Source organism: Mustela putorius, unplaced genomic scaffold (genome assembly GCF_011764305.1).
Source record: "Mustela putorius furo isolate JIRA1106 unplaced genomic scaffold, ASM1176430v1.1 tig00003909_pilon_pilon_pilon, whole genome shotgun sequence".
NCBI lineage: Eukaryota > Metazoa > Chordata > Mammalia > Carnivora > Mustelidae > Mustela > Mustela putorius.
The window spans coordinates 9,268,357-9,281,667 of NW_025422057.1; the positions used below are offsets into that span (position 1 = coordinate 9,268,357).

At 56.2% G+C, this 13,311-nt stretch overlaps 1 protein-coding gene across 16 annotated transcripts in view; it reads right to left on the reverse strand.

Moving 5' to 3' along the window:
- The window catches only part of TACC2 (transforming acidic coiled-coil containing protein 2), a 201,818-nt gene that overhangs the window by 62,714 nt on the left and 125,793 nt on the right, over positions 1-13,311 (reverse strand). Inside the window, exon 1 of one of the 16 annotated variants that reach the window (XM_045068847.1) lies at positions 10,505-10,939. The exons of 14 other annotated variants lie outside the window; for them this stretch is intronic. In XM_045068847.1, coding sequence (XP_044924782.1) covers positions 10,505-10,572 — 68 coding nt within the window. In that variant the 5' untranslated portion in view covers positions 10,573-10,939. Of the gene's footprint in view, positions 1-10,504; positions 10,940-13,311 lie in introns of those variants that run through there. One more of the 16 variants, XM_045068848.1, reaches the window with a different exon arrangement.

The window sequence follows — 13,311 nt, forward strand, 5'->3', positions numbered from 1 at the left end:
CGTGACCGAGGCTCCACGGGCACAGAGTCGGCTGGCAGTGCACACGTCCGGGAAACCAGGACAGCTGTGCACTGAGCCAGCGCCACGTTCCGCTAGCTTTTCAAGGTGGCCTCTGTCGAACCTCGTGCTGCTCCTAACAGCGGAGCTGGGCTTGTCTGTGGTGAGCACGTTCTCCCCATGTTTTCTTGGGAGCAGTGGGTCTGTTCGTCAGGCATCCTGTCCATCTTAATGCCGCCCGGCTCTCTGGTCCAACCACAGTACACTGGCCACAGACATGGACCCACAGTCACCCAGTCATCTAGTGAGGAGACAGAACCCTGCCCTGGCCCACGGAGGCCATGTGAAGGGACAGGACTCAGGGCCTCCCTGAGGGAGGGAGAGAGAGGCCAGGAGAGCTCTGCTGGCTGCAGCCTCCGCTCAGGCCCCTGTCCACGGTCCTGTGCATGGGAGCAGGTGGCTGGTGACCACAGGGCCCCAGCTCAACCTTGAGGTGGCCCCAGAGTCTGGAGGCAGCCCCTGGATTGTACAGTCAGGCGGGGTGCTGAGAGCTACATCCCAGCGAGGGGCTGGCTCCGACAGGCTCTTCCCCCATCTGTTACTAGAACAACTGGACGTGACAGACTTGGGGCACAAACACGTCTTCATTTCCGAAGTCCCACTTTCCCTCATCCGCACAGACAGCACCGTCAGGCCCCACCTTCCACCACAGTATACCTCATCCTTTTTTACGTGGAGCCCCTTCCCTCAGCAGGAGGGAAACACAATCAGCAGGAAAACACTGCTGGAAGCTTCCAGCCAGACGTAACTGTCCTCCTCCTCTTGCTCCTTCCCCTTCCCTGGGCTTCAGGTCACGTCTCTCAAGCCTGGTCACTAAAGATATTCACTACAGGTGTCAAAACACCTGAGTTGTCCCCAAGCAGGCTTGCCTCCCGAGACATCCCAGTTAGGGCAGGAGATGTAAGCTGAGCGGCTCAAGATCCATCACAGACCAGCCGCGCACTCCAGTGCTCCCCAGTTTCCTCGCCCCTCTGCCCTGGTGTGTCCAGGTCCGTGCAGACAGTACCAGAGGCTGCGGCACCCAGCTCCCCCAGCAGCTAGGGTGCCAGGTCAGAGGGGTCGCCTCAGGTAGTCTCAGGGGCAGGTCCCCTGTTGGACATCAGAGAATGATCCTAAAGGCCACCAACCCTATCACTTTAGGTGGTTCGGAGCTTTCTTCCAGAGGGGAAGGAGGGAGCAGGGTCCTTTTTTCCAAAGTCGTCCTGGTAACTATCCCTGGAAGAACCCTACGTGTTGGTCACAGGAGACACAGGAGACCTCTGGTCTTTAAGTTACTCTGAATGGTTTGCGTCCACACCTTCCACCAAAGGTGCCTGGCTAAGTCCACAGGCAAACCCCTTCTGAGGAAGGAACATTCTAGGTACACCTCTGCCCAGGGACACCCTACCAGATCCCAGGCTCCTGGTCACAAAACTTCCCATCCAGCACTTACAAACGTTGCCAGTCACTGGTTCAGGAGTCAAAACGCCCAGCAGACTCGGGCTGTCGTGCCTCAGCGGCCAGACTGGCCCTGTGCTCCGACCCCACAGCCTCATACACACTCTACGCCCAGTCCCCTCCATCTTCTTCCCCAAGAGCAGGGTCCCTCAGACACTGATGCTGTGGGAGACCTTCTCTTCCCCACAGCCCTGCCCTGCAGAGTGTGCCTTTGGGCCATTCTCTCTCCCCTGAGCATTAGAGGAAAGGAACACAGTCCCAGGATCCTCCTCAGAACGAGGCTGGGCCAGGAAATTCCACGCATGACCTACGTGTGTACAGATGTTTTCCCTAAAGTAAAGCCAGCCTCTCCAGCCTTCTTCCTGGAAAATACTCCCACTTCCAGGCATGCCTCCCTCAGCAGAACAATTAGCCATTATGAACTTCCACCAGGGCCCTGATGAATGGTTAAGGGGAACAACTCTCAGAAGTTGGGCCCCTTTGATCCAGACTGTTCCTGAAGTTCCAGAGACCCAGACCTGATCCCCATTAGAGATGGTGCTTAGCGGGGAGAGCCTCGGGAAACGCCCCCCCCCCCCCAAAAGCCAGCCAGCCACACACGGATTGGGAACTTTTACTCTGACATTCTGCTCCCCTGAGTATTTCCCCCAGCCCAGACAAAGAGCAGCCCAAGCTCTAACAGATGCCAAGCTTCAAGTTCAACAAATGGTCTATCTTTAGCCAAGTCCCACTCAGGATGAACCTGGTAAACAACCACCTTTTTTGGAAACTGATCGTTTGAGCATCCCTGAGGAGATGGAAGGAATCAGAAAAAAAATGATACTTTAGGGCAAAGACACAAGACACAAGGGTAGGCCACGGTCATGGGCCCACGGTCCATGATTTTTATCCCCAAATTAACCATCCACTGCCTTCCTCTGGGGAGAGAGAATCTGCAGTCTCAGCTACTTTGCTGCCCTGGGAGGAAGCCCCAGTCCCTGCTCATCAAACGATACAGTCCATCTAAAAATATATTTTTTAGCAAATCGGAAGTTAACGGGAAGAGACTCAAATGACTGCCAGACTCTCTGAATGAAGATCAGCAGGAAAGGCCCCAGTGGTGTTTCACAAATGATGGGCTTGTGGGATCTGAAACAACGTTCTGGCAAAAATAGGCTCCCCATGACTTCTAAGATCCTGACGTTTCAGCTCTAAAATTCCCCGACTCCGGGTCTCCACAAACACCTTGGAGTAAGTGAAGCCCGAATGCTGAGAGCAGCACCCTGGGCCCGACAGTCGGCCTGCGTTCTCAGCCGCCCAAGGACACAGAGCAAACTGGGGGGGGGGGGGGGGGGGGGGGCTGCTCCCACCCCTGCCTGGAGCCAGAGGCTGCTCCTGCCTCCATTTAAGGACCAAGCAGAGGAAACCGTGGAAGGGGCCAACCCAGAAACAACCTTCCGCAATCAGGAGGGCTGACAGGTGCAAAACGTGCTCTGGGAAGCCCACCAGCCCTGCAGGGACTTTCCTGCAGAGCCGGGGCAGAACCTGTGCAGAAGACCCAACTTCCTGGCCCCGGGAGAAGGGCTAAGAACGCAGAAACAAAAGGAATCCACTGCAGTTTGCCCTCCACGCTCCCCCTCTGCCGCCCCCCACACTCTCCCCTCCGCCCCCCGCCTCCTCTGAAGCCTCTGGAGCTCAGGCAGGAGCTGCCTCATCCACCCAAGAGGCTTCCTGAGGTGGAAGAGATGAAGGCAGCAAGAGACACCCCCCGAGAGATGGCCAGAGAGAGTGCAGAGCTGAGCGCACAGCTCTCTAAGAAGAGCAAACCATGTGAGAGGGGAGAACGGGAGACGGGCAGAGAGAGGCCCCAGCTGTCACGGAGCTGAGCCGTGGTGCACTTTCCTGGGACGCTGTGGGAACAAGCATTTAGGCAGGGTCACACATCCTTCAGCCAGTAGCACTGGCTGGCTCTTGTGTCACCACACGGTGGCGACAGGCAGGCCGATCACCAAACTGGCTGTCCCTGTGGCCGTGGGTCCAGTCCTCACATGGGGCCCGGAGGACCTTAACACCTGAGGTCCAGTCAAGCTCCCACTGCCCCCCAAGTCCCCGCAGCAGGTCCCCCTCCGTGGGCTCAGTGTGCCTATGACTGTGCTATATGCGTTCAACGAGACACTTAGCGAGCATGTCCTGTGCTGTGTGAGAGACTGGGGACAAGCAGGATAAACAGAACGCTCTCAGGATCCTTCCATTCTGACGAGACCCGTGGAAAGAGACTGCAAATAACTACCAACAGGCAGAGAATTACAAAGAACTCACACAGGAGCAGGCTACGGAGCTGTGGTGTCCAACACAACTGTCTCCTGCCAGACGCAGCAATTTCAATTAAAATTTAAAATCCAGTTTCTTGGAGGGGCTGCCCACATTTTGAGGGCTTAAAAGCCACATGTGGCTAGGTGGCGGTCATCCTGGGCCGTGCAGATTATACAACTTTTCCATCATCCCAGAAGGTTCTACTGGACAGCACTGGAGAGTAACGGCAGAAAAAGCTATGGAGGACTGAAGCTGGAGAAGGAGCCAGTCCGGCCAGCACAGCGCAGAATGCTTTCTGGACCAGCTACCGCACGTGCAAAGGCCCTGAGGTGGCTGAGCACTGCATGTTCAAAGAGTTGACAGGTGCTCAGTGTGGGTGGAGAGCAGCTGGCAAGGGGAGGTGGGAGGCCAGTCCTGCAGCACCCTCCCCCACACAGGGAAGCTAGGACTTCAGATGGAAAGCTATGGGAAGCAGACACAGGGAAGGGCCATGATCCAGGCTGTTTAAGGAAGAAGGAAGGAGAGGGAAGAGAAGACCAGACTTTACTACCAGGTTTCTGGGTGCAGCAGCTGGCTGGCTAGGGAGCCATGCGCTGAGACAGGGAGGGGCACTGGGACTGGGTTGGTGTGTATATAGGTTATTTGTGTTTGAGAGAAGGAAAGTCATCAGTTAAGTTTTAGATACTCAAAGCCCGAGCTCTCCGTCAGAAACCCGAGAGGAGACACGAAATGAGTCGCTGGAGCTCAGAGGAGAGGGGAAGGTATAGACCAGGCGTTCTTGGTATGTAATAGTACTCAAGTCCATGAGACATCTTGGGGAGAGCAGAGAGAGACATCAGCTTGGCCCAGGCCAAAGACTTGAGGATCCCTGAGCTCATATACGGTCATGAGGGTAGGGGGACACGGAGCCCTGTGCCACCCCAACCAGCTGTATGACTGGGGGCAGGGGGTCAGCAAACTATGACCCACTGCCTGCTTGTGTAAATAGGGTTGCCTAGAACAATGGCTTACTAATGGTCTGTGACTGCTTTCACACTTGAACAGCAGAGCTGAGTTCCTGCAACAAAGACCATATGGCCTGCAAAGTCCACAGTACTTACTCTTCAGCCCTTTACAGAAAATGTTTGCTGAGCCCCCGACTGCTCTCCCAACCTCAGAAAGCCCTCGGTTTCCTCACCTATAAAATGTGGGTGGAAGTGCGTGTCTCATAGGATTCACGGATATAAAAGTTCTATAAAGTTTCTGCTAAATCTAGTCTGCTGGGCCGGGGGCTGCAGAACCCCTCACTCTCGGCTTTCCCACTGCAGCATCCAGCTCTGTTTCCATGTTCCGTGACGCAAACAGCACACACCTGCTCTCCAGAAACAACGCCTAACCTGAGTCTGTAAGTACAAACAGTGTCCTCTGAGCGACTGCCCACGAAGGGTGGGTGTGTGCAAGCGACTCGGGCTAAGTCTGCTCTTCGAGGCCAGCCAGTCCCACACCCCAGGACTCCCACCCAGGCTGAAACCCAAGCATTAGCCCACGAACAATTGGTTTTCACGGAGCCACTGTGTGCAGTGCCCAAGTCCGCACCATCAATCTTAAGGGGAGAGGAGGGAATTATTCAACATCCTTTGCTTACCCAGGAACTCGCCCATCTCAGACAATCCATCTGGCAAGGACAGCCAATCACATTGCTGGCAAGGACAGCCAATCACATTGCTGGCTGAAGTGGTTCCTAGGCAACCAAAGACAGAGCCACAGAAAGAACCCACAGACGGTGGAAAGAAACATGGGGACGGGGGCTGAGGGTCAAGGCGGGGAGAGTGGCCCAGACTCCACTGACCCAGAGGTAACGCTCGCCCGTCCTGGCTCCTCACCCCACCATCCCGTGGGTGACGGCCCAGCCCAGTGCCCCAGCCCAGTGCCCCAGCAGAAAGGGACAGCATGAGTTCCCGGGCAACCGGCAGCTACCTGGAGGGCCTTGGAATGTTCTTGGCCGTCAGCTCACCTTAGAGAAAGCCTACAGGTAAGCCCCGCAGAGAAAGCAGTAAAAGGCAACAGGGGCCATACTGGACGCATCTAGGAACGACAGCCAAGGAAAAGCACCTGCTATTGGACTCAATGTTTTTGCAACACCCCCCCCCCCGGCAATAATCCATTTGTTGAAACTCTAATCCCCAGTGTGTTTGGCATCTGGACGTGGCACCTGAGGGAAGTAATTAGGTCAGAAGGGTGGAGTCCTCGTGAATGGTGTCAGCGTCCTTCAAAGACGACACAGATCTCTCCCTCTCCCCGTCCCCTCCCCTCTCCGTCCTCCGGCATCCTCCTCCCCTCTCTCCCCCACCACAAATCTCTGCTCCCTTGGCTGTGGCCAGGGAAGCACGGAGGGCACAACCATATGTAAACCTGGAAGAAGGTCCTCACCAGACACCAAATCTGTCGGCACCCTGACCACCTGGGACCTGAAGCCCCCAGAACCCAGAGCCATCAGGGTCTGCTGTTGAAGCGCCCCCAGCTGTGGTATTTTTGTCCCAGCAACCTGAACTAAGAGTCCCCGGCAGGTTCCTTCAGGACTCGGGCAACGCCCAGTTGCCCAGCCTTCGGAGGGTCGGGGGAACAAAACTACTAAATTTCGTCCAGCGCTAATATACAAAGTGAAAGGCACTTCCTGGAGCTGGACTGCTGCCTGCAGCCCGCAGCAGGGATGCTGTCATTTAAGTGAAATGACTTCGCCAAGGGTCACCTCAAGAAAGATCCAGGGAGGCCTAAAGACTGATCCTTATCAGGAGCTCCAGCAGCCCTCTCCGGCCCCTTCCGAGCTACTGAAATGACAGCAATTTCCAGGCACATAGTGTCCCCACTTTTGTCACAGCCCGGTGCTCTTGTCTTCGGAGTCTTCACAGACAAGGGTCCTCCCCTCTGAGAAACTCTGGGAGGCAGGTGGGGACTGAACAGCCTCCCAGATGGAAAGACAGGACGGAGGATGGGGAGCCACAGGAAAAGGAAGGGCCCAAGTCTCTGCTTCCTCTGCTTTCTCATCTGTGACTCAGATGGGTGCACAGGTCTGTCCCCTGCCCCCACCCCCGGCCCCATGAGGTCCACCCACAAGTTCTCCCTGGCCTGGCCACTGTCTCAGTTACTGTTCTCATCCCACCTGCTCATCAAACCGCAGCCCAAACTCATCAACTTTCCCCCAGGCTCCCAATCCAGTTCTGTCCTGGCCAAGGCGACATCGTTCTCTTAGTCCCGAGAGGAGCTAAAACCTTCACTGCATCCCTGCCACCATGTGCAACCTTCCCCACCCCCCCCCAAGGCCGGCTGCTCCTGGCTTCCTCGCCTTTCTCCACCTGGCCTGGCGCTCCTACTCTGATCTACAGGAGCATGGGCGGCACGGGTTCCCCTAGCTGATCGGAGCCCTGGGAAAGGGGGGGGGGGGGGGGGCGGCTCCAACCACACAAAGGGTAAAGTACTTCCTGCTGCTGCACTTAGCAGAGGCTGAGCCACAAGGGGCTGCCGGGGAGGGAAGGCACAGGCAGGAGCGGCCAGTCTGACCCACAGCGGCTGCCACGCTCCCTGGAACACTTCCTGTCCCCTCCCCCCCACTCCCACCCCCAATCCTGCACTGTCCAGCCATCCACGCTGGGAAGGAGTGTTTTCTGCAGAGGATTTCTTCTCTCTGAGCCACTCCTGTTCTGTTTGGAAACAGGGGCTACTGCTGCTACCAGACCTTCTTTCCCGGACAGCGAAGAAACAGCCCAGAAGTGGTCAGAGTTCCTCAGGGACCAGGACGGAGATGCCTAGCTAGCTTGGGGCTTCTCAAACTCCCTTTTCTACATACAACTCACCTGGCATCTTTACAAATCTCTGGTTCGGGGCACCTGGGTGGCTCAGTAGGTTAAGCTTTTGGCTTAGGTCATGATCTCAGGGTCCTGGGAGCCTACTTCCCCACCTGCCTCTCAGCCTACTTGTGATCTCTGTCAAATAAATATTTTTAAAAATCTTTAAAAAATAAATAAATAAATAACAAACTCTGGCTAAGTGGAGATTTGGATTCAGCTAGTCTGGTGGGGGAGGGGGGGTGCTGAGGTCATCTGTAACAAGCTCCTGGGCAAAGCTGATGCAGAGTCTGGGGACCACCCCGGGAGGAGCAAAGGCAGGGTCAGTGCTAGAGCTTCCAAGCCCCTGCCCCACCTCCCAGCACTAAGGGCCTTCCTGCTCCTCCAGACCAAGCAGGAGACCCAGGACTCACCTACCCCACCCCGACCCGCTTACCAGACTGCACTCTGTACAGAGCAACACCACCAGCTGGGGGTACAAAAGCTGTCCAAAGACCCCCCAAACCTGAAATCAGAAGGAAAGACATCCTGGAACTAACAAAATTCCTGCAGGCACTTCCAGATCATCTTGCCTCCCTCGGTCCTTGGGTTTCACTCTCTGCACAGGCCCAGCTCAGGCCCACCTTTCCACAGAGAAAAAGGAGAAATGGTCCCCCTGGATTCCAGGTTTCATGGATGGTGTCTCCGCAGGTGTGCACCCCGAGTCCGCCTCCATCCCCGCAACCCCCACAACAGCAGAAGCTCCTTTTTCCTCCTTGAACCAGGTGCTGCCCTGAGTTCTGTATTACTCACACACGCACGTTTTTAGGCGCATGGAAATACAGACTATTGTGAAAGGCTTGTGCCTGTACAGAAAAGGGGTGCTCTCTTAACACATTTTTTTAAACCTCTGGACTGTAAATGAGTGACCCTGTACTGGAAAAACAAGCTCTGATTACTGAGACAGCAGAGTTGGGATTTTAGAGAAGAGCAGTTGCTAGACATGGCACCAGCCCCGAACATTCCCTCTCTCTTCATTGCAAAAAAAAGGTTAGGGGAATGGAGAGTGGGATCTGTGAGCGACTATCCTACAGACCCATATTTAGAGACGTCGTCAAGCAGCCCTTCCGGGAGAGAAGCCCCGGGCTGGTTCACGGGGAAGAAATCAACAGACAATACTGATAAGCGGCTCCCAGCACAATGTGGCCCTTCCTACTGGAGATTCACTGCAACACCACTATCCCCACAAGGCAGAACATTAGGGGCCTTACCAAAAGGCAGCTTCTGCCTAAAACAGAATCTTCCCCAAACTCAGCCCTCAACCAACAGAGTACGGGGTCATTTGTTAACTCAATGAGGAAAGAGGGCGGGGCTACTAGGGGCTGGTGAGCTCAATTTCCAATGGCTGAGGAGCGTATTTTCCCAAACATGTGGTCACATTGTCTTTTCCAAGTCCCGTCTGCTCTTTGACAGGCGTGAGACCTGAAACCAGCTAGCTGGGGACTCCCCCCCCCAACTCACTGATTTCCAGTTTAGAGACTTAAAAAAAATGGGTTGAAATTGTTCTGTTCTGCCCAGGCTGGAACATTTCACGGTGGTTTGTATTTCCACGCATCTAACAATACTACACATGGACGAGAAACAGGGTAGGCGTAGTCCAGGGCTCATGGCATTAAAAAAAAAAAAAGTCTCCAGCTTGATGGGCCTCCTGTTGTAAGATGACGCTTTCCCAAGCTAAAAGGATGAAGACAAATGATCGGTGCACACCTGCTCCTAACTATGGCTAAAGAGACCCTGGAAAACCATGAGGCTCAGCCCCACATGACATCACCGCACTGAGACAGCTGCTCATTGAAGCCCAGGCTCGGGGACCAGGAGGAAGCCCACATGGCACCGGGTCCCTACTACCCCGGTCCCTACTACACCCGCAGACCAAGCCCTGTTTATCGTTTAATCAACACATTAATGGTTCTCACCAACCAGCCACTTTACCTACTGCCCCACCCCAAACTCCCCCAAAATACTCTTTTCTGAAACACATTCTTCTCTTTGGGAAAGCAGAGTAGGTAAAGCAGGGATAGGAAGGCCCACTCTGGACATGAGCCTGAGCTGCCGAAAGGTGCCCCTGGTAGCCAGATCAGCTCGGTAAGCCCCATCCTCCAGACATGCCTGGGGAGGAAATGGAGCAAACCATACAGAAATGGCAATTCCAACTAACACCCAGCCAGGATAAAGGCCACTTCTGGGCAAATCAGCTCTGTGGTTTAAAGATCAGTTCCTGAATCAATGCACAGTCAAACCCGGCTTCCACCAGCGGACCAATGACAAGACTTGGGCTGCCTTCACAAATAATAGCAAGCAGCCTCGGCCCCAACAGGGTCCACCGGAGTGAGTGTGGATGCCTAGGCTAAGAGGACTGAATGTCCACTAGCCATGATCCACACCATCTGCCGGCCACGCGGCCAGCTGCCCCTAAACTGGTCTGTCTCCATGGCCACCAAGCTGCCACACTCAGGGGCTCTTCCCAAGAGGCCCGGCGGTTCCGCTGCAGGAAATACCACTGTGCCGGGGGGTGCAGAGTTAAGATGCCCACGGTAGGAACCCCGGAACATGCACTGGCCTGCTGAACTGAAATCGAACGCCAGAGGGTCATTTTGTCCCCCCCCCCCCGCCCCCTTTGGTGGGGGTGGGGCAGTATCCTGGCGCTGCCAGATGCCCATTCCAGAGCGAGCACCAAATGCTACAAGGAGCAGCCACCAGGCAAAGCCGCGCAAGGCTGCCGGGAATCCTGGGCCGGCCGCGGTTCCAGGCTGCCCCCGCATCAGGAGACTCGACACTAACAAAGCCCAGGCAGCCTCTCCTCCACCCAGGAGGATGGGGCGGGGGGAGGTTTCGGGCTGGCCCGGCGGAGCACTTACATTGCCTCGGAAGCCTCCAGGTTCGGGTCGCTGGCTGGGACTGGCTGCAGGGACTGCGACCCTCCCATCCTCGCTGCGCCCTGGCGAGCACACTAGCCGCGAGCGGGGCCAGCGTCCTGGCGCGGTTCCTGCAGCCGGGAGCCGGGGCGGACCGGCCGGCGGCCGGGGCTGCTGCACTGCAGATGGGAGCAGCTGCGGGCATCCGTGGCGGCGGCGGCGGGGAGCGGCGGCTGAGGGCCCGAGCCGGAGCCCGGGGAGCGAGCGCCGCGGAAGTGTGCGCGCGAGTGTGGCCGGCGCGCGCCTAAGATGTGCGCGAGTGTGGCCGGCGCGCGCGGCTCTGCCCGGGGCGCGCGAGTGTGAGCGTGAGCGCCGGTGTGGTCCAAGCGGAGCTGCTCCTAAACCCCTCGGCAGACCGGCTTCTGTGTGTGACACGGTGATGTCATCACCGCCGAGCGCCCCGACGCCTGCATCTCCACAAAGCTCCGACGCAGCCTCCGGAAACGGGCCGGAGGAGGGAGGGCGAAGACCCTCCCTCGGCACCCACGCCGCCTCCCCCAGCCTCCCCCAGCCTCCCCCAGCCTCGCCCGGACCGCCCGCATTGTGTGGCTTTGAAATGCAAATGCACTGTGGGCTGGGGAGGGGGGGCAGGGGGAGGGGCGTGGTGGTCTCCGCCTGGCTGACCGCAGAGAGAAGTGGGGGTAATCTCACCCTGGCTGGCTCATCCTTCCACGAGGAAGGGAAAGAAACCTCCCCGTCCCGGGGTGTGTGTGTGCAGGGGGAGAGGGCAGGTAAACAGGCTGCAGTGGGAAATGGATGAGATGTGTGCGGTTTCTCACTGCCGGCGTCTGCCTCCTTGGTTGTGGGGGGACAGCCTGAGCCTGATGAAGAAGCTTGTTTACCATGGCGCTTCCAGGGCCTGGCCCCCTGCTCACAGAGAGCCCAGGCCCGGCCTCCAATTTGCTCACACAATGCAGACACAATGCGGACGGTGGGCAGCGGACGGTGGGCAAGGCGGAGAGAAAGCAGCACAGGGCCTGCCATGGGGTGGGCAACCCCACCTTTGGCCACCAGGTGAATTCTCCACGCAGAGGCCCTAAGCAAGTGCTCATCCTAACTGTAGGCCTGGAAAGCTGATAAGCCCAGGCCAGGCCACCAGGTGTCCAGGGAAAAGACAGCTTGCTGTGACCTGCAACCAATGGCCCATCTCTGTGATTCTAAATACATCCCATGGTGGTGTCCCCAGCACCCACCCCACAGCCTGGCTAGGACAACAATGCCTACCTAGCCAGGGCCCCCACCTGGCTCCAGCTACCTCAGAAAGGTTCAAGGCTGGGGCCCCTGCGCCTTCTCACCAAAAGCTGTTAGGGCAGGGTTTCATGTCTCAGGTTCAGAGGTTCGGGGGCACACCTGAGAGCCTGACCATTTGCCCCTGCTCTGCTTTCTGTGCAACTGCATTCAGAGCTCCAAACACAGACAGACAAGGGAATTAAAGTGAGCCCCTGAGGGTAAGTTGAAAACCCTTCTACACTTTCCCAGTGTGCCTTCACCCCGCGGCGTAGTGAGCTTAACATGCATCTAAACTGGGGTTAAAAGAAAAACAAAACGAAAACAGAACTGCTCAAAGCATCTGAAAATGTCCTCCAATGCCCTGAGTGTTTTCTGAAACTGTGGCAAGGATATGTGGACAGGACCTTTGCAGTCTGCAGCTCATAATGTCAGAAGCGTACTAGACTTCATGGTGGGCTGCCTTTCCTCTGTGCCTGTTTAAGATTAGTGTCAAACAAAAAGCCAGAAAAATCAAAACTGTTTCCCAGGACGCAGCAACATGAAATTTCCAGGAAACGCTGAGAAGGTTTACTTTTGCATTTCCATGAAGACGGCTAATGACTGTGTCCCTCTTGCAGGGAAGGTCACTGTCAGGGTGGAGGAGGCTTGCTCTGGAGAGCAACTTCTGGCTGCTCGTCACTCACTGCCAGGGCAGGGTGTCATCTGGGCTTGGGGATCCTGCCATGTGTTCCCCTCCAGTGCCCCGAGGCTTTGCTTCCCACTAGACAGCCCATCTCTTGGGCCCTGTGGGCCATTGGGAGTCCCAGCAACCCTATCACGGGGAGCTGAAGATTCCAAAAGCCCTAACCTAGACTTGGGTTTTTAAGGAAAGCAACCCCCTTCCCTGGGCACGGAGAGTATGGCGTTGAGCCAAACTTGGCACTACAGCAGTGAAGAAGCAAAATCAGAACCCATCTGCTTTTCCGTTCGTGACGCGCGAGAGCACAGAACCATCCAGGTACCCTCCTTGGCTCTCGCACGTAGGGGTTCGCTGCAAGAAATTGGAGAGAGCTCTGAAATGAGACCGGAATTCAAATCCTGGCTTCTCCTCCATTGGGGGGTGGCCCGGAGCCAACCACTTAACCATCCCGATCTTCTGCTTCCCCAGCGGGCAAAAGAGAGAAAGCATCTATTTTGCAGGATATTGGGAAGTTAAATCAAATAATATATGTGTATACATAGGGTCCCAGGAGCAGGACTCTAACTGGTGCTGAGCAGTGCTAATTTTCTTTCCTTCTTTATGAGAAGCATTTTCCCCTAAGTCAGTGCCATAAAGGAAACAGAGAAGCAATAAAATGAGTTGCTTTTATTTCAAGTCCCAACAACTCTAACGTCAGGACTCACTGACACTTCACAGGCTGCCACCAACTCAGTGAGGCCAAAAACACCCCCCAGGAACCAGGGCAGAGACAAGTGCAACACGGGGACCGGCGATGCCACACAAATCCACACAAGGTGAGCTTGCACGGCGGGCTCACGCC